The sequence below is a fragment of the Suncus etruscus genome, chromosome 4, assembly GCF_024139225.1.
Source record: "Suncus etruscus isolate mSunEtr1 chromosome 4, mSunEtr1.pri.cur, whole genome shotgun sequence".
NCBI lineage: Eukaryota > Metazoa > Chordata > Mammalia > Eulipotyphla > Soricidae > Suncus > Suncus etruscus.
This window is the reverse complement of record NC_064851.1, coordinates 122,254,195-122,275,565: the sequence shown is the minus strand read 5'-3', so window position 1 is coordinate 122,275,565 and position 21,371 is coordinate 122,254,195. Positions and strand designations below refer to the sequence as shown.

Sequence of the window (21,371 nt, the reverse complement as noted above, 5' to 3'; positions counted from 1 at the left end):
GCTGGCATGTCAAATGGGAAGATTTTCCAATTCCTAGGCAAATCATCATTGGTGAGGGTAAACTTTGCTGAATAAAGGCTTCCTGGGCTAGATTGTGCATAGAGCATTCTTAAAACAAAAATAATTCTCAGATGTATAATACTAAGTGATATGGTAAACACTGTAAAGGAGTTTACACCATGAAGTATTGTCTAATGTGTCTTTAGCATCAGGTTCCTTTCCTGAAAGTAAACTGACAACATGAACATTATGATATACTGTGTATATACTTGAGTATAAGCTGACCTGAGTATAAGTCGACTTCCCTAATTTTACCTTAAAAATTGAGAAAACTTAGTGACTTAAGTATAAGCCGAGGTGGAAAATGCAGCAGCCACTGGTAAATTTCAAAAATAAAAATGGGGGAAAAAATAATGTGGGGAGCTGAGGCCTAGTAAGTCTCTAGCAGTCTCTCAAGAGGCCTGAACAAGGATGCAGCCTACCTTTACTAAGGTCAATCTAAAAGGCTACGTAAGGCACTGTGACAAGCCAAAGGGAACACTGAGGCCAGTAACCTTGAGAAAAAAACATATTTTAGACAGGGCATATTCTAGACACAACCAAGCCAAAGGGAACACTGACCCAGTAGCCTTGGGAGAAAAACATATTTTAGACAGAACATATTCTAGACACATCCAGTGGGTTGGAAGAAGCAATATTTGTTATCTATATATTCAGGTGCTAGGGGGAGTTATGTTAGGGGATCATTGCTTATTATGTAGCTAGACTTGAAGAATCTTAGGGGAAAAATATACTGTTATCTGTGTAAACACAAGCCTTGAGAAGTAGTTCAAAGTATTTTGCTCTACATTTTTTTTACTGCTCTTTGTTTTGCCTCCCCCCCTGCCATGAATGATATATAATGATCTGCCCTCTTTTCAATAAACGGAAGCTAGCTGATTCTCACTAGTTTTCCCATTTTCTTTGTCTGTTCTTTGTCTGTTCTAAACCCATATTCCCTCCGAGAAATTAACTCACGTTTGTGGTTTCCCTGCAAGGGGCAAGGGAGCCCACATTTTGGTGCCCAACATAAAAATATATACTCGAAACAATTACAATAATTGAGGAATCAGTAGGTTAAATGTTTTTTAATATTTATTGCTAAAGAAAAACTGTAAACTAGCAACAATAACTTTAAAACTTTAAATAAAGGGCGGAAAACCATAGCTTAACAGGTAATCAAGCGAAATCAAAGGTTAAAATCCTTCAAAACTGGATTCTTCTTCCTCCTCATCTGTATGTCCAAATAGAGCTTCAGCTGTATCTGATGTGAGGGTATCAGCATAGACATTGTCATCGTCACTGCTGTTGGTCTCATAAAAAGTGCAGAATATTGTGGGTTAAATAATTCAGTGGCATAGAGTTTAGTTCAGCCGCCTACCTCTTCAGCTCAGCAAGACTTATGGACTGAGCTGAAGCACCACCCCCTTCAGCAGACGGCAGAAGATGACTGGAGACTATGTGCATTTAATTCGGTGCACTCACACTGAATCAAATAACCTGTATGACCCGAGTATAAGCCAAGTTCTGGGTTTTCGACACAAATTTTGTGCCGGAAAAACTCAGCTTATACTCGAGTATATATGGTAATAGTAAACTAGCTTGAATTGAAAATAAATTGCAATAAACACACTCAGTGAATAAGCACTATAGCAAGAGTCTATGGCATGCGGTTGCTTATTCCATTATCTGATGCTTTTTTTAAATTTCTTTTGTCAGATTGAACAATAGGAAACAATAGATTATCATTTTGATTGAGAAGTGATGTTTCCTCCAAGTTGTATGTGTGACTTGTATGTCTAAGATAAGTACTTTCATTGATTAGGAATACTAATTGAGTGATTATTTATTTATTTATTTATTTATTTATTTATTTATTTATTTATTTATTTTTGTTTTTGGCCACCCCTGACAATTCTTAGGCCATATTCCTAGCCAGCATTCACCTATAAATTTCTCTGGAAAAGACTTTAGAATAGAAATGCATAGGATGTTTAATGAGCTCAAAAAAAAAAAAAAAAACCATGACGAATGTCTAATAAAATAAGAGGTATGAGAACAGAAGAAAGCTACAAACAAAAGTATCAGAACTGAAAGCTGTGGTAGTTTGAAATAAAAAATAAACTTACTAGAATGCTTCACTAACAGAGTAAACACTGAGGACAGAATCAGTGAGTTCAGAGATGAGTTGCATAAAACCTCCAGACAACAACAGAAGATGGAAAAAAGCCTCAAAATAAACAACTGACAAGAAAATTGTGGGATGAATTTAAGAGGAAGAACATAGGATAATTTGGGTCTTAGAGACCAGGAAGGAAACCCAGATGAAGAAGCAACAGTCAAAGACATAATTGCCCTAAGTTCCCAGTCCTAGAGAAGCATCCATAGCAAAGGGTACCAGCTAAAAGGGTACCAAATAACAATACTCTAGACACATCCTAATCAGAATAACAAAAAGAGATAGAGATATATACTGAAAGCAACAAGATAAAAAAAGAAAAATTTATACAAAGAAACTTCCTTAAGAATTTACCAAATTTGACACATTTACCAAAGAAAACCCTCTAGGTCTACAAGTAATGGTGGCATATAGATAAAAAAACAGCAAAATATTTGTCTAAGAATACTAAGAATACTTTACCCAATCAGACTTTCATTGAGAATGGAAGGAACAATGTGCAACTTCATGGGTAAACAACAGCAAGAAGTTCATAGACAAAAGAAAAAAAAGTTCATAGACTAAAACCATCCTTTATTTTTAATAAATTACTTGTTTTAAATACCATGTTTTACATTGTTGCTCTATCCATTTGTTTCTGCAATTCATAATGCATTTGTTTCTTTTTTTAAAATATCTTTATTTAAATCTTGATTACAAATATGATTGTAGTTGGATTTCAGTCATGTAAAGAATACTCCCCTTCACCAGTGCAACATTCTCATCACCAATGTCCCAAATCTCTCTTCTCCCTCATCACCCCCACCTGTACTCTAGACAGGCTTTCTACTTCCCTCATTCATTCACTTTATTATGATAGTTCTCAATGTAGTTATTTCTCTAACATCTCTCATCACTCTTTGGTGAGCTACATGTCGTGAGCTGGACCTTCCAGACCTCCTCTCTTTTGTCTCTGAGAAATATTGCAAAAATGTATTTTATTTTTCTTAAAACCCATAGATGAGTGAGACTATTCTGCATCTATCTCTCCCTCTGGCTTATTTCACTCAACATAATAGATTCCATGTACATCCATGTATAGGAAAATTTCATGACTTCATCTCTCCTGGCGGCTGCATAATACTCTATTGTGTATATGTACCACAGTTTCTTTAGCCATTCATTTGTTGAAGGGCATATTGGTTGTTTCCAGAGCCTGGCTATTGTAAATAGCGCTACAATGAATATAGATCTGAGGAAGGGATTTTTGTATTGTATTTTTGTGTTCCTAGGGTAAATTCCTAGAAGTGGTATAGCTGGATTGTATGGGAGCTTTATTTCCAGTTTTTGGAGGAATCTCCATATCGCTTTCCATAAAGGTTGGACTAGGCAGCATTCCCACCAGCAGTGAATAAGAGTTCCTTTCTCTCCACATCCCCGCCAGCACTGCTTGTTCTTATTCTTTGTGATGTGTGCCAATTTCTTTTTTTTTATTTCTTTTTTGTTTTTTTAGGGCCACACCCATTTGATGCTCAGGGGTTACTCCTGGTTAAGCGCTCAGAAATTGCCCCTGGCTTGGGGGGACCATATGGGACGCTGGGGGATCGAACCACGTCCTATTCTTGGCTAGCGCTTGCAAGGCAGACACCTTACCTCTAGCGCCACCTCACCGACCCCGATGTGTGCCAATTTCTACTAGGCCTCTTTCTTCCATTTCTCTTTTCAGGTCTAATATTTTTGTTGGGTTTCAGTCTGGTTGACCTATCAAGTGTTGACAGGTCCATGTTGAGGTCTCCCACAATTATTGTGTTATTATTGATTCCTCTTTCAAATTTGTCAATAAATGTATTAGATATTTTGCTGGTCTCTCATTGGATGCGTATATGTTTAGTAGTGTGATTTCTTTCTGTTGCACATATCCCTTGATTAGTACGAAGTGTCTATCTTTGTGCCTTACAACTTTTCTGAGTCTAAAGTTTGTGTCGTCCGATATTAATCTGGCTACCCCAGCTTTTTTAAGGGTGTTGTTTGCTGGGATGATTTTCCTCCAACCTTTAATTTTGAATCTATGTTTGTTCTGACTATTCCGGTGTGTTTCTTGTAGGCAGCAGAAGGTTGGATTAATCTTTTTGATTCATTTAGCCACTTTGTGTCTCTTAGTTGATGCATTTAGTTCATTGACATTGATGGAGATGATTGTCATGGGATTTAATGTCATCTTTTTGAATAAGTTTGGTGTGTCTGTTGGTCTTTCTGTCTTAAAGCAGACCTTACAGTTTTTCCTTTAAGGCAGGTTTTATATCTGTAAGTTTCTGAGCTGTTGCTTATCTGTGAAACTATGTATCCTTCCTTCAAAACTGAAGGTGAGTCAGCCTGGGTGCAGTATTCTAGGTGAAGCATCTATTTCAGTCAGTCTTGTCACAATCTCCCACCACTGTCTTCTGGCCTTGAGAGTTTCTTATGACATGACTGTTGTAAATCTTATGGATGCTCCTTTGAATATAATTTCCCTTTTTGATCTTGCTGCTTTCAGTATGCTATCTCTATCTGTAGGATGTATTGTTGTGACTAGGATGTGTCTTGGGGTGCTTTTCTTCTGATCTCTTTTAGCTGGTACTCATCGGGCGTGCAGGATTTGATTGTATGCAGTCTTTAGCTCTGGGAGTTTCTCTGTGATGATGTCTTTGACTGTTGATTCTTCCTGGGGATCTCCTTCCTGGGCCTCTGGGACTTCAATGATTCTTATGTTGTTTCTGTTGAGCTCATCAAAGACATCTATTTTCATCTGTTCACATTCCTTGAGTACTTTTTCCATTGTCTGGTCATGTGCCATAAGGTTCTTTTCCAATCTCTTCTGCTGTATGGAGTTGTTCTGCATTTGATCTTCCAGTTCACTGATTTTGTCCTCTGCTGCTGTTACCTTGTTGGAGGGGCTTTCCATTGAGGTTTTCAGTTCAGTTACTGTGTTTTTCAGATCTGTTATTTCATTTTGGAGTTTCCGATTTCTTTCTTTGTGTTCTGTTCAGCTAGAGGTATGTTTTCTTTGATTTTCATGAGGATCCTCCTTATTTCTATTCTAAACTCCTTATCTGAGAGATTAATCAGATAGTTGGTATTTCTTTGGTCATCATCTATTATCTTCATTCTCTGTGCATGGTGTTTGCCTGCGAGGTCTCCCCATTGTCACGCTTGTAGTGTGATTTTTTTTCCTGTGTGTTATGGTGGGGTTCATTAGTTAGAAAAAGCATGCTGCTGCAAGTGAAGTGGAGCGACCATGCTCTTCTGGAGCCTCTAGGAGACAGTTTTTTGCTGGGCTCTTCCTGGCCCTCTCAGGAGCACTTCAGGAGAGAGGAGAAGAGAAACATGCAAAGATGACAGGTCTCATTGGTCTCTCCCAGTCGCCAATCTCTTTTAGGAATTCTGTGCTGGATTTGGGCTCAAACCCACGGCACCCTCAGTAATGATGCTAGCGATCGGACTCACCCTGATCAGGCGTGTTCAGGGAACCTCAGACTCTGCTTCCTTCAGGAATGCTGTGCTGGATTTGGGCTCAAACCCTCAGTAATGATGTTGGCAACCCAAACTCACTCTGATAGGCATGTCCAGGGCTCCTCGGTCTCTGCTTCCTTCAGGAATTGTGTGCTGGATTTGAGCTCAAACCTGTGGCACCTGCATTTGTTACTAACACCAATCCCACCACATTCATTCTAAATTCCCACTTATTCCCAAGCCTGCCCCTTTGGCAGGTATGAGATGATATATTTTATATTGCTTGTTAACAGGTAAGTGGTAATGAAATTACTTTTAAAAAAAGTAAAGCAAAAAGAAAATTTGTTAAAATCATAGGTTTTATTTCATTGAGAGCATTAAGTCATTGACAGAAGATTTATTAAGTTATTTGTTGTGAGTTGATCTTTCTGCTATTTTGTTTTTGAACATTAGAAGGCCTCAAATGCACAGTCTATAATTGGTATGTTTCTTCTGAGATGTCACTATTGAAAAATTTGGAGTTTTGCACAGCTGTGTGTGCATCTATGTGGTGCAGGATTCCAAGGTCTATGGCTGATATTGTGGCATTAATGTAGTGTAGTTCAGCTTCCAGGCCTTCCGGAAGTATGCAAAAGTGGGGTGAAGGTACCTGCCTCACTCTGACAAAGTTCTGTTTCTGTCAGCCCAGAGTTTTGATCTATTTGGCATCTCTGCAGATTAGTGATAAAGCTGGGCCATTGGCAAAGTGGCAATTGTGGATGATGGGTGCAGCTGGTGAGGCTTTCTTATGCCAGGGACTTGGTTGACCTCTCTCAAGATTGCCCATTTTCAACTGTGAGACCCATATATCCATGATTTTTTATGGTTTGGTTTATCTCTTTTGAGAATAGAGTGATGCTGTGGAGTCTATGGAGCTGTCCAAATGCAGATACAGCAGTGGTGGCTATGGGGCATGGTTTCAGCTGCCAGGCCTTCTAGAAGTGTAAGAAAGTGTGTGTGTGTGTGTGTGTGTGGGGGGGTTGCCTGCACTCACTCCAACAAAGTTGTGGTGATGTCAGCCCCAAAACCTGTGTACCTTAATTTCAAAATCGTCTTTATAAGAAGAACTATAAGGGCTACTTTAAGACAAAACGAATTCCACAAACCCTCTAAACCTATAGAAAGATGACACAAATCTCCATGACAGTATGATGCCACAAGACTTTCTCCATGTTAATGGGCTAAATACATCAAATAAGAGACACAGCTTGGCAGGATGGATTAGAAAATTGACCCATATCCTCCCCTTGTTGCCTGCTGAAGCTTCCAACTCCCAGAGAGGAGTTTGCTTCTTAATTGCTGTAAGTTGAAAGTTCACCAGTCCCCTCCCAGCCCCTTGCAGGAACAAGGAAGCCTGGGGTCTCTTTTAAATTGTACCTCACGGAACCCACTTGCTGAGCAGGTGTCCAGGAATACCCTGGGGACGAGGAGGAAGGAGAGAGAAGGCTTTGGGGGGCAGCCGAGACTGCATCTTCACCTTATCTTGGCCAAAAAGCCTATAGCATGGAACCTTGCCATGACGCATTGCCTGCTGAAGCTTCAGACTCCGCCCAAAAAATTACTGTGAAAGATATTAATCCACCTTGGCCAAAACAAAAATCATTAGTACAGAAAAAATGGTTAAATGTGGGGTAACAAGAGATGGGAGTGAGGGAGTAAAGGAATAAAACGAGCTCCTGCACGGCTTTCAGATTATAACGAGCAGATGAAACATGATGATATCTAAATATTTGTCATTGTGTTCACAATGGACAGTTTTAATAAGGAAACTTACCTGGTAAGCCCTAAAGCCAGAACCTATTGTGCTGCTATTCCCACCTCACTGGCTTGCCCAGCCATGTGGCCAGGAAAAGCCCTGGAGTTCCGGAGGAAGGAGGTAGAGGGGTGCTGGGGTGACCCATGTCCCGCACCCCTTCCTAGGCCTGGTTAAAGAGACCTTTGGCGGGGCTGGAGAGATAGCATGGAGGTAAGGCATTTGCCTTTCATGCAGAAGGTCATCGGTTCGAATCCCGGTGTCCCATATGGTCCCCCGTGCCTGCCAGGAGCAATTTCTGAGCATGGAGCCAGGAGTAACCCCTGAGCACTGCTGGGTGTGACCTAAAAACCACAAAAAAAAAAAAAAAAAAAAAAGAGACCTTTGGCATGGCGGAGGGCTGCTAAACGCCATGGGAAGGGGGGTGATGTTACACTGGTGAAGGGGGGTGTTCTGGTTATGACTGTAACCCAACTATGATCATGTTACTTAAATAAAAAATATATTTAAAAAATAAATAAAATTTAAAAAATTTGGGCCCGGAGAGATAGCACAGCAGCATTTGCCTTGCAAGCAGCCGATCCAGGACCAAAGGTGGTTGGTTCAAATCCTGGTGTCCCATATGATCCCCTGTGCCTGCCAGGAGCTATTTCTGAGCAGACAGTCAGGAGTACCCCCTGAGCACCTCCCAAAAACCAAAAAAAAAAAAAAAAAAGAAAAGAAAATTGATCCAATATTCTGCTGCCTGTAAGAAACATGTTAGAATAATTAGAGCAAACAGACTCAAAGTCAAAGATTGGGTGACAAATTTTTAAGAAAAAAATTCCTTCAAGAATCTGGGGTGGCCAAAGAGTTGCCAAATAGAAATTTCTAAGTAGTTTATGGTTGAGATTGAATTTACTAGAAGTAGATGATAATAATTTTCTAGGGTTAAACTATTAGATAATGATGTAGAATTAATCTATACTTAATAAAATGCACCTTAGAACAATACCTCAAAAACTATATTACAGGGGGCCAGAGAGATAGCATGGAGGTAAGGCATTTGCTTTGCATGCAGAAGGTAGGTGGTTTGAATCCCAGCATCCCATATGGTCCCCTGAGCCTGCCAGGAGCGATTTCTGAGCCTGGAGCCAGGAGTAAAACCTGAGCACTGCCAGGTGTGACCCAAAAACCAAAACCAAAACCAAACCAAACCAAACAAAAAACCCTATATTACAAAGTTCTTGGCAGAAGATACAGGTGAGGAGTGAAAGTCAGTTTTTTTGGTAAGCTGAGTCACCTAAGTAAGGTCATATTTGCTCCTCGACATCGAAATGTATGGCTTTATACTTCTGTACCCCTAACCCTATAGCACTTGGACTTTGAATCTAAATCAATAAGGTTTTTGTCTAAATTTCAAACTGAATTTAGCTAAGTGTCATAACTTGCAGTGTAGACCTTCCAGATAACTCAAGCCCCATCTGTTTTCTCCAGAAAGTGGGGTAGAGAAAGAAGATCTGTTTATTAACAGATGAAAAATTACCTTTCCCTGTTCTTTGACCACCACCTCTTTTCTTAGTGGAAGCCTGCTGTAGAAGCAGACCACAGCTTACCTAGTCCCCTTCTTCCTGTAGTTATAGGCATTTGTCTTTCTCATTAACTCACCTTATAATGCCCGTTGTGGTTTGTTTTCCTGAAGAGCTGCAGGGTAATTTTGAGATAGCTTTGCTCTTAGAGTAGATTCTTTTTGAGATCTTGTCAGATTATCTTCAGGGAAACACATGCTTCAGTGTATGTCACTATTATTATTTCTCTCCTGCCTCTAAAGCTCTGAGTTTGCAAGAGAATTTTGTGTAATTATGCATTTCCAATGCATTTTTGACAGTTTTGGTTGCTGACAGGGTACTGCATTTGAAAAAGAAATGAACTCTCCAGAAATCTGAGGCCATTCTTTTTTTTTTTTTTTTTCCCTAACAAAGTTGCCAGATTAAAAGGCTGGTTTTCATGCTTCCTTTTTTTTTTTAGATTTGGGGCCATGCCTGGCAATGTTTCAGAAGTTACTTCTGACTCTGTACCCAGGAATGTATCTTGTGTGCTTGAAAGACCATATATGATGGTGGAATTGAACCTGTGTATACCATGTGCAAGGCAAGCACTCTGCCCTCTGTATGTTATTGTTTGTTTGTTTGTTTTTGGACCACACCCGGGGTGATGCTCAGGGGTTACTTCTGGCTCTGTGCTCAGGATGCTCCCTGTAGGCTGAGAGGACTATGTGGGATGCTTGAGATCAAACCTAGGTTGACCTTGTGCAAGGCAAGCACCATATCTGCTGTGCTATTGCTCTAGCAATATTTTTTAAATATTTTTAATTTTTTAATTCTGGCAATTATTTTTCTTAAAACCTAGTGAATTCTAGAATATAACCTGTTGCTCAGAGTTCTTGATACTATTCAGCATTGTTATTAGATTGACCTTTTAGTTATTTTATCTTAGTTTTGGGGGTGGGTGGGACAAAACCTGGTAGTGCTCAGGGCTTATTCCTGGCTCTGCACTCAGGGATCACTCCTGGTGATGTTCTGGGAACAATATGGGATGCTGGAGATTGAACTGAGGTCAGCTGCTTGCAGGGCAAGTGCCTTATCTGCTGTACTATTTATTATTCTAGCCTGCCCTTTAAGCTTTTAATTGGAATATTATTTTGACACTATTTGCTTAATGAGCTTGTCTGTATGTCTTGGTAATTTTATATTGTTTATTCACATTCTCAATTCTTCTTAACTCTCCACTCTCTTTGGTTTAGGGTTTCAGCCCTTCTCTTTTCTGCTTCCTGTTTTCTTTCCAGAAGAGAGGAATTGTGTTTCGTTACTTAAGTCATTTTTACTTCAGTAGGCTTTAGGACAGCGATCTTGTACCTCTTTTTAGCAGGCAATGATGCCTAAAAGTGATCATTGCTGATGAGAAAGTGACTTGACTGAGGTCATATCTGGGACATGCCTATGCCATGGACTAACCCTTGTATGATCCGTCTTTGCCTGCCTTCCTTCAGCATCTTATTTGTATTTTAATTTCTTCCTGTCAGTCAGGGTTGTGCTCTCCTTTAAGAGCAAGACCTCTGTGTGTCATTGCTCAGGGAAGACACTGGTTTGCTTGTTGAGTGATGGATACTAACCACCATTCTTTCCAACAAAGTGCTTATTGTCCCAGGCCAGCAGGGAGTGACAATGTAACTCTTGGAGTCATGAATATAACTTCAAAAAGAAAATAAGCTGCTAAGAATCACAGGCAGGTTAACGAACATCAATTACTGAACATGTAATGCCACCTGATTTTTGGTTCGTGCAGCTGGGTGCATGGCTTAGGCATGGGTTGTGAGATGTTTTCCAAGTAAAAGTGTGTAACAAATGTGCATTTTATGATTTGCGGAGAGCAGCTTTTAGGCCTGCAAAAAGTGACTGATCATGTCTGTGGGAAACAGTGAGGAGTGAGAACATGCACAGTTGATCTCAGCAGGGCTGTTCGCACAGGGGTGTCCTGTAGCATCACTCTCACTCCTTTCTATTGTAGGTGAGATGAGTGAGAGCCGGGCCAAGAGAGTACAAATCAAAGAGGTGGATGGCTGGACCCTGCGGATGCTAATTGATTATGTTTACACTGCAGAAATTCAGGTTACAGAAGAAAATGTGCAGGTAAGAGTAAATACCTTAGCTCTTTGTGCCTCCTCCTTAAATCAAGAGTATACCACACAGTGCTTGTTTTGTTTCAAAGTAATAGAATTTGTTGTTAAAGTTGTATTTCTAAGAGACATTTAGGATGATTACATCTTTTTAATGTTTCTGATTTCAATGTCTTTTGTATTCCTCAGGTTCTAAGATACAGATCTTTTCATTCTCTGACTGAGACGTCTTCTCTCATGAAAACCCTGTCTTACTCATTTATTACTGCAGATTGATGCAGCCCACAGTTTTTCTTTATTCCTTTGAAGGTTAAAGTATACAAAGGATGTTGTTTTTTTTTTTTTTTTACTGTCAGTAGCCTTTATTTCTTTTATTACTTCAGCATTACCTGTAAGTCACTCTAGATTTTAATTAAAATTTGACATGCCAGCTTATCTTCTATAAAGAATAAGTGTTTATTTGCAGGGGAGGGAAGCACAGCCAGGATGCTCAGTGGCCACTCTCAGTGTGGATTTCAGTTATAGCAGGGGTGGCGAACAAGTTTGACACAAAGAGCCAAAATTTTAAACGGTGAGAATCAGAGCCACACCTTGCAGTGACCTGCCAAAACAGACAAATACTCACACAAAAGCATATAATTTTAACAATAATCTATTAAACACATATTGCATTTTGCCATTTTGAGTGAGGGTAAAAATCCTGCAGTGATGGTGAGGGTATGCTGTGTCCTCCACACTAAGAACTAACGGCAAGATGTGACCCAACATGTGCCACACGGGTCCCTCCTGCTTGCTGGCCCCTGCAGTTGTTTCCGAGGTATGGGAGAGGGCATGACGCAGCTTGGGGGCAGGACTACGCGCTCGGAGATCTCTCCTCAGAGGTCCCTCTTCAGAAGCAGCAGAACAAAATCCAAAGGCAAAGAGCCGCATACAGGGCCCAGAGAGATAGCACAGTGGTGTTTGCCTTGCAAGCAGCCGATCCAGGACCAAAGGTGGTTGGTTTGAATCCCGGTGTTCCATATGGTTCCCCATGCCTGCCAGGAGCTATTTCTGAGTAGACAGCCATGAGTAACCCCTGAGCACCACCGGGTGTGGCCCAAAAACCAAAAAAAAAAAAAAAAAAAAAAAAAAAAAAAAAAAAAGAGCTGCATTCATTTCGGCCGGGAGCCGCATGTGGCTCAAGAGCTGCGTGTTCACCACTCCTGAGTTATAGTAAAGTACTGGGTCTCTGGCCTGGGTTTCTACACATGCAGAGCATGTGCTCAGCACTTTGAGTAATCTCCTCAACCAAAAGTTACATAAATGATGATTATATAGAATAATATAGATGTTATATAGATATAAATTACATGATATACAGATGTTATATATGATATGATATATATGTGATATATAGATATAAACTACATAGATAGAAATATATGATATGGAATTATATAGAATGATATAGATGTAGTAAAAAACTGAAGTCCCTGTTAAAATTTTGCTTTCTTGTCTCCATTATACCCATTTCCACTCCTCCAGTTGTACACATTGATCTACTTTCCACTTTATTATTTGGTGTGAACCCTTTAAGATCATTTTCAGCTCATTTAAAATATCCCTCCAAACACACACACTTTTCCTGATATAAGCATATTATTTTTACACTTGCTTTTTGGTGCAGATTGCTTTTTTTTTGGATTTTGGGTCACACCCAGCAGTGCTCAGGGGTTACTCCTGGTTCTATGCTCAGATATCGCCCCTTGGCAGGCACGGGGGACTATATGGGATTCCAGGATTTGAACTACCTACCTTCTGCATGAAAGGCAAATGCCTTACCTCCATGCTATCTCTCTGGCCCCTGATTGCTTTTATTTTTTAATATTTTTTTTTTGGGCCATACCCAGCAGTGCTGAGGGTTATTCCTGGCTCTGTAGTCAGAAATCCCTCCTGGCAGCCTTGGGGCACCATATGGGATGCTGGGAATCAAGCCCAGGTCTGTCCTGGATCAGCTGTGTGCAAGGCAAACGCCCTACCGCGGTGCCATCTCTCCGGCCCCTGGTACAGATTGTTTTTTGTGTTTAAAAAGTGAACAACATATCTTTGAGTTCTTTACATAGCAGTGCCCACAGATTCAACTTAATTTTCTGTGTAGAATCCCACATTTATGTCAGCATGTTGTACTCTTCACCTGTAAAAAAATGCTGCAGTGAACACACATTTGCATTCTAAAATTTTATGTGATATATTCCTCCAAATTTAATTGATTGGTCAAGGAGTATGTGTAAGTTATGTTGTTTTATGAACAACAAAAGGATTGAATTGTTTATTTTACTTTATTTTCCTTTTAAGGCCACAACCTGTCGTGCTTGGGGCTACTCCTGACAGTATTTTCCAGGATTACTCCCTAGAGCTGCTCTGGGGACTATGCAGTACAGGGATTGAACCCAGTCTTCTGCTTACAAAACACACACTCATCTTCTTGAGCTTTGTTTCTGCCATTCTCGGATAAATCTTTGTTATTCTTCAATTTTCTTGCGGGTGGCCTTACCTGGTGTAGTATTCAGGGTTTACTCCTGACTCTGCATTCCGAGCTATCGCCTCTAGTTGACTCGGGCTGCATGGGATATGGGGTGCCAGGGATTGAACCTGAGATAGTTGTGTGTAAGGCAAGTACCCTACCTGCTATACCATCTCTCAGGCCCTAGGATTAAATTCTTAAATAATCTGTGGGGCCGGAGAGATAGCATGGAGGTAAGGCGTTTACCTTTCATGCAGAAGGTCATCGGTTTGAATCCTGGCATCCCATATGGTCCCCCGTGCCTGCCAGGAGCAATTTCTGAGCACGGAGCCAGGTGTGTGAGCACTGCTGGGTGTGACCTAAAAACCACACACACACACACACACACACACACACACACACACACACACACACACACAAAAAAAAAAAAAAAAAGAAATAATCTCTAGGAGCCAGAGAGCTAACACAACTAGTAAGGTACTTGTAAGACGAACGTCCAACCCAGGTTCAGTCCCCTGTACTGCATATGGTCTACTGAGCATTGTTAGGAGTAATCCCTGAGTTAGCTGTATATGACTTCCCCACTCCCTTCAAAAAGAAAGAAAAAAAATCAGTTATGTTATGGAGATAGTGCAGGGATCAGGATTGTTTATAGACCTGATTTGAATCCCAGCACTGCTTGGTCCCCTGAATACCAGGATGGCCCTGATAGTCTCAGGTTTGCAGGGTCTGGAATTGAACCACTCAGCCCAGTTGGCCGAGAATTACTGAGTATGGCTCCTAGACCTCCTGAACACTTCTTCAGAGGCTTCTATTCTTGTGCCGGCCAGCAGCTTCATTTTATTCATGGTCGCGGAAAGGGTCTGCACCTGAAAAGAAAATGGGTGGGAAAAAGGGGACCATCAAGGATTCTGATTATGGCGTTGATTTATTTTTGAAACGCATGACTTATATAGTTTTTACACAAAGGGAGGAGGAGACAATGCAAACATTTGTCAAGCATACATTTGTCATCATTCAATTCAAGAGGTTTGGCATGTGCCTGTTCATTTAATACAAGTTTCCTGAGGAATATCTTATTATCACACCAAATGCTCTATCTATAGGTCTGAGTTTCCTGAGCCAGAAGAGTGTGACCTTATGGTTCTTTTGATCTGCATCAACTCATGGCCAGTTGGCACGTATATAATATATAGCTCAATTAAAGGACAGGCCTGTTAGAAAATGGCAGTTTGCTACAAGATGGCTGTGCTTATGCCAAGACTGTGAGGGAGAATCTGGCTCCCTACATATTCTCTCCATTGCTCCCCCACAACTATCCCTCAAACCCTCTAAATTATACTTGCATAAATAGAAAATCGTGGATTTAATCTTTTGTTCCTTGTAATTAGTTAAACTGTGCTTCAGAATACTGGAATCTCTGTAGTCACTAACACATCTTGCTGGCAGTTACATCTATCATGGTACCGTATCTTTGTACAATGTTCAAATACAATGCCCAGTACAGTATCCAATGATATGGTCTAGTGGTGTCCTCGCTCAGAGTCTAGAGTCCTTTGTACATAGTCCAGTGATTTTTTTTTTCAGATGGCCTGAACCTTTTCATGGAAGACTTGTTTCTGAGGTAAGGCATCAGAAAATCTTTTTTTGATATTGGGCTTGTGTATAAAAAAATTTAAGCTAGGTGAACTTTTTTTTTTTTTAATATAGAGGGAACTATGTGGTGCATTTATGAGATAATAGTACTGATAAATCTCCTCAGTTGGGTCTTGTCTTCACTGGACACTTAAGGCTCTTAGCAAGGATCCAGGGGATTGTTTTCAGCAAGACTATATTTTTTAAGTCATATGTATTTTTTAATTCATAATTTTTATTCATTGTTCCCTGTAATCATCCTTCAATAAATAAATTAAGATTGCCTTTATTGGTTCACAGAAGGGGCTGCATGGAGGAAGATTGCAAAAGATGATGTAGGCCTAAGATTCTAGACTCTGAATGCAAACCTTAATGTTGCTTATAGTAGTTTTTGTGGTGGAGATAGAAGGAGTGGGAGAACTCCTCTTGTGCTTCTTTTAATAACCATAACATTCCAGTCCTGATGAATTAGTCATTACGGTCTTTCAGAAAAACCTCTTTCCATTCTAATTTGCCTTTTATATATGTTTTTGTTTTTTATAGGATTACATTCAAAGAGTTGTATTTGGCAGACTTATTAAATGCTTAGCTTTAATATAGGTTGGTTGGTTTTTTTTGTTTGTTTTTTTGCAAGAAGATGGGTTTGGTTTTTTTTGTGTGTTGTTTTTGAGCAACACCCCGCTTTGCTCAGGGGTTACAACTAGCTCTGGATTCAGAAGTTATTACTTGCAGTGCTCAGGGGAACCATAAGGGCTTTTGGGGATTGAACCTGGGTCAGCCATGTGAAGGCAAATATCCAGCCTGCTGTACTTTTACTCTGGCCCCAAGAATGGTTTCTTTTTTTTTTTTCCTTTGATTTTTTTAATTTAAAGAAAATGCTTTACATAGTTGACATATCTGATCATAATACATTTGTTTCAAGATAAGATAAAGCAAAGTTATTAGAAAAAATTAAAAGAAAATAGAAGGAAAAACTGGCTCTGCACTCAGAAATCACTCCTGGTAGGCTTAGGGAACCATATGGGATGCTAGGGATCAAAACTGGGTTGGCTCTGTGCAAGGTAAATGCCTTACCCACTGTACTCTCACTCTTGTCCCTAAAAAAAGGTTTTTTTAACCCTAAATAATACATTGATTGATTTAGGATTAGAGAGATAGTACAGGGCTTTAAGTTACTTGCTTTGCACATAGCTGAATCCTAGTTTAATCCCTGGCACCAAGTACAGTCCACAAGAGTAACCCTGACTACAGAGCCAGGAGTAAATCCCAATTTCTCTCTCTCTCTCTCTCTCTCTCTCTCTCTCTCTCTCTCTCTCTCTCTCTCTCTCTCTGTCTGTCTCTCTGTCTCTGCCTCTCTCTCTCTCTCTCCCCCTTTCTCTCTCTCTCTCTCTCTCACCCCACCTCTACAACAAACAAGCAAAAATTAAAACACTCAACTTAGTTTTATAGAAATAGATGTTTTTACACTTTTATTTGGTCACGTATTTATTTAACTTACGCCATATCAGTAACAAATGTAAATGTTATGAATAGATAGATCTAAGGTCAATATGTATGAGTTGCTAAACTGTAATCCAGTTGAAGGCGCAGAAAGAAAAGTGCAAGTACACTAGTACAAAAGACACAGATTAACTTGGTTAATCAAGTGAGAAAGTGAACTGGCAAATACTGCTTTGCTCTGTATGTTTTTATTTGGTGTGGGCCACACCTGGTGGTGCTGAATTACTACTGGCTCTGCACTCAGAAGTCACTCCTAGCAGGCTCTGGGGATTATGTGGGATGTCAGGGATTGAACCTGGACAGCTGCGTGCAAGGCAAACGTCCTCTCTGCTGTGCTGTCGCTCCACCCATGCTTTGCTCTCTATGATTCTCCTTTGTGTAGATAGAAAGTGATACGAGGTTTCCATCAAATGGATACTTATTTCTAAATTGAAAATTGAAGACACATTTTACACCTTTGAGAGTCTTTGTTAAACATGTGACTATGCTTAGACCCTTTAAAAATAAAAGAAAGAATAATTACTCATGAAGAGTAAACTTAGACTTATTTGAGTCTTTACTGTTTAAATAGTATATGATCGTATCCAAATTCTTGAACTTCTTTGAACTTGTTTTTCTTGTCCCTGACAATTGGTGATAAGCTTATTCTGTTCTTAAAGCATGAGGAACAATAGCTATGAGATATTTGATTTATGTAGAGAAGAGAGATCCTGGGACTTCACTAAAAGCTCTGTTGTTATTGTGACTTTGCATAGAAATGAAAGGAGACTGAAAGATAAATAAGTATGTAAGAGAACAAGCAATTGATATCTACATATACTTAAATCAAGGGAAACATGCAGGTAGCTTAAACATCAGTGTTCAAGAGTGAGTGGCAGGCTCAGGTATGTTTGAAGAACAAAGGAAGGGGCAAAGGCAGCAGGGAGTGGGATAGCAGTATCTGCTGCTGGCTGATAACAGTGCCTATTCAGGACGATCTGTTCCAAGTGATTCAGATCTTAATTCCTACATTCTAGCTTGTCTGGAATGACCATGGGTAACTATGTTTGGTACTTTAGGAACTGGACAGCAAACCCATATTGGATCATTTGTAGGCTTCAGGACTTTTGTTCTCTACTTGTGGCTGCCAAACATGAGTGTATTTGAGGATCACTTGTCATGTTTTAGGCATGAAGATTGTTGACAAGCCATAGACAATGATTAGGATCTTAATACATATTTATTTATTTATTTATTTATAGTTTTGGATTTTGGACCATACCAGGCAATGCTCAGGAATTACCCCTGGCTCTACCTATATTCAGCAATTATTCTTGGTGTGCTTGGGGAACTATATGGGATGCTGGGGATTGAACCTAGGTCTGCCATATGCAAGGCAGTACCATACTGCTTGTTGTACTATTGTTATAGTCCCCTAATACTCTTTTAGATTTGGTCAGGAATAGTCTTAGTCTGAATTGAATTGAAATTCAAGATTCAAAGCCATAGCTGGAGTATTCTAGATAGTGTTAGTGTCTCTTTTACTGATTAATCATGTCTTCCTCTTTTCTGTGTCTAAGCTATTAAACTTGCTCTGTATTGCATGGTTAGTATTGATCCTAATCAAGTCTTTTTTTCTAACTAGTAGATTACTAAAAGTGTGTGGAGCACCTATTATATTCTAGCCAATCTTCAGCTATTGGTGATGACATCTTAAGCTAGATAGGCTTTTACCCTGAAACCTTTACAACCTTAATTGGGTAATAAGTATTTTGGTGGCTGTTATCTACTGCATCACATTATCTAATGAATAGAATTAGGAATCAGAGGTTAGTTTGTAATCACAAACAGTAGAGTTTACATGATTTAAGTGATGAATGAAGACCCAAAAGAACTGTTATCTACTACAGAGCATATATTTCTGGTGAATAGAATTTTGATATTATATCCAATGTCTTTCCATCTTGTGTGACAGTGAAAAAAAACTCTAGTAACTGCCTCTAATCTTTTTGTAATTTAGTTGTCTTATTCTGCCTCCAAGTACTTACTTGAAGATGTGACAATCTAACCAGCACAGTGACTCATTGAGGCCTGAATTCTCAGCTTAAGAGAAGGGTCTGTGCTTTTTATTACTTCACTATCTGGAAGTTGGTTGTGCAATCTATTTGAGCCTTATCTTAAATTTTTCTGCAGAGCTTATCACTATACATGTGATTTTTCAAAATAAAATTTTTATATAGGAAATATGAGGAGAGAGGAGACATAGTAGAGAAGAAAGTTGCTCTAAGTTCTTGAGTGAAAGGTCTTTTGTTTGTTTTGGGTGATCAGGGGTCACTCTTGACACTCTACTCAGGAATTATTCCTGGCAGTGCTAGGGGAACCATATAGGGTATCAGGGATCAAACCATGTATACAAATGCCTTACCCTGGCCCCCAATGGCCTTTTTCTGTTCCCAGTCACACATTCAAAAATAGTGCAAGTACTAGATAAAGCTTACCTTCAAGATAATTAAAAACATCTACTGAGCAGTTATGTAAATGTTTTTAGTAGCATTACAGGAAAACATCATTTAAAGTGAGTAAAAAACATTGCATATGTAAATGTACAGTTAAAGAACTCATAAAATCAATAAGGATCACCTTTCTGCTAAAGAACTTCATGAATCATTGGACTCTTAATTATTGTATTAGAATTCAGAATTCTGAATTTATCATTGACTTTATGAATGGTCTTAAGACTTTGACCTTTCTGTTTTCAGCTATAAAAAGGAGTCTAATGTTTTGGCACCACATAGAAATGCTGTAAAATACACCAGTTTAAGCTTGTTAAAATATTCAAGTCTTCTGAATCTCTTTGAGCAGAAGTAAATTGTGTGGCAGTGCAAGGACTGGAGGCCTGAGGAAGAATTCTTTGAGATTGTCTGGGATCACTGAATGAAACCTGGCTTACAAAAAAATCTTTCCTTTATTCTATATTCAGAACAAGGGTGGATGTTAGTGACAAAAAGAAAAAGATTCTTAGTTTGTTATAGATTTCATTTCCTACACAACAAGCTGTGAACTTGAACTTGAACAAGTTTGGTCTGATTACAGATTTCTATCTTAGATATATAGTAGCCTTTTCTGTGGCTTGACATGCAGTAACTTTGTGAAAAAGTGGTACATCTCCAAGAAGTTTGTAGAAGGCTTAATTATTTTTCTGTTCTTGTATTCTGTTCTTTTATTAGAATTTTCTATTCTCTTATCAACATCCTTTTTGACTAAATTTGTCATATAAAGATTTGGAAAATACATGTTAAAACTTACAAAATAAAAATTATATTAAAATGTTAAGATCAAACTTTAGGATTAGTGGTTATTTATGGTATAGCAGTGAGATATTCTATCATTAAAGTGAGTTTTTCTGACATTCCCTGAAATCTGTTTATCTGTTATTTTCTCATATAAGCAGAATAATGATATTTTAGCTTTACCTCTTTACTCAGAGGACAAAATAGTGAATTTTTCATAGAAAATTTATATAATGTAAAAAATGATTTGCAATCGAATTTTGATTTTATTTTAAGTCTAGAACCTGATAATGTGCATATTTTTTTTAACGGTTTTTGGACCACACCTGGTGGTGCTCAGGGGTTACTCCTGGCTCTGTGATCAGAAATTACTCCTGGTAGGCACGGGAGATCATATGGGATGCCAAAATTTGAACCATCATTGGTCCTGGGTCAGCCACTTGCAAGGCAAACACCGTACCGCTGTGCTGTCTCTCCGACCCCAATGTTCATAATTTTGATCAAAATATTGAACCCAGCTAGAACACCCATTCTTTGTTTACGCCTGTTAAGTTAATGTTTTTCTCTATGTAAGAGTAGGGAAGAGATTAAGAGGGCCGAGTGATAGCACAGAGGTAGGGCATTTGCTTTTGCTTTGCACGCCAGGAGCGATTGATTACTGAGCGCAAAGCCATGAGTAACCCCTGAGCGCTGCTGGGTGTGACCTTCCCCCCAAAAAAAAAACAAAAGAAGAGATGAAAGTTTGCTTTTTAAAGTTAAACGTGAAAGACCTATTGGAAATCAGCTAGTTTGAGAACATCTACTTATTCTACCAAGATCTTATAAACCTCTGTGGACATCAGACTTAAAGTGTTTGAGTGTTTTGAGGTCTTGTTTGTAGGAAAACGGCTGGGTGCTGCAGAAGCACCAGTCTTTAGCTACTTGCTGGGGTTTCATGTTATTAAGATAATCTTTGAAGAGGCCGGAGAGATAGCATGGAGGTAAGGTGTCTGCCTTTCATGCAGAAGGTCAGTGGTTCAAATCCCGGCATCCCATATGGTCCCGTGAGCCTGCCAGGAGTGATTTCTGAGCATAAATCTTTGAAGATGAAGATGTCCAAATACTTTAGTCAGTTGCAACTCATTTTAAGTAGCTTCACATAGTACATGTAAGTACATTTACCTGGGGCTGGAGAGATAGCATGGAGGTAAGGCATTTGCCTTGCATGCAGAAGGACGGTGGTTTGAATCCCCGAATCCCCGCATCCCCATATGGTCCCCCGAGCTTACCAGGAGCGATTTCTGAGTGTGGAGCCAGGAGTTACACCTGAGCAACTGCTTTAAATTGTTTAC

General features: G+C 39.4%; 1 protein-coding gene across 2 annotated transcripts in view; it reads left to right on the top strand.

Annotated features, from left to right (window-relative positions):
• KLHL2 (kelch like family member 2) overlaps window positions 1-21,371 on the top strand; it is a 126,159-nt gene that overhangs the window by 45,594 nt on the left and 59,194 nt on the right. The window contains exon 4 of one of the 2 annotated variants that reach the window (XM_049772349.1): window positions 11,025-11,146. The exons of the other annotated variant lie outside the window; for it this stretch is intronic. Coding sequence (XP_049628306.1) covers window positions 11,025-11,146 — 122 coding nt within the window. The remainder of the gene's footprint in view (window positions 1-11,024; window positions 11,147-21,371) is intronic. 2 annotated transcript variants of the gene reach the window in all.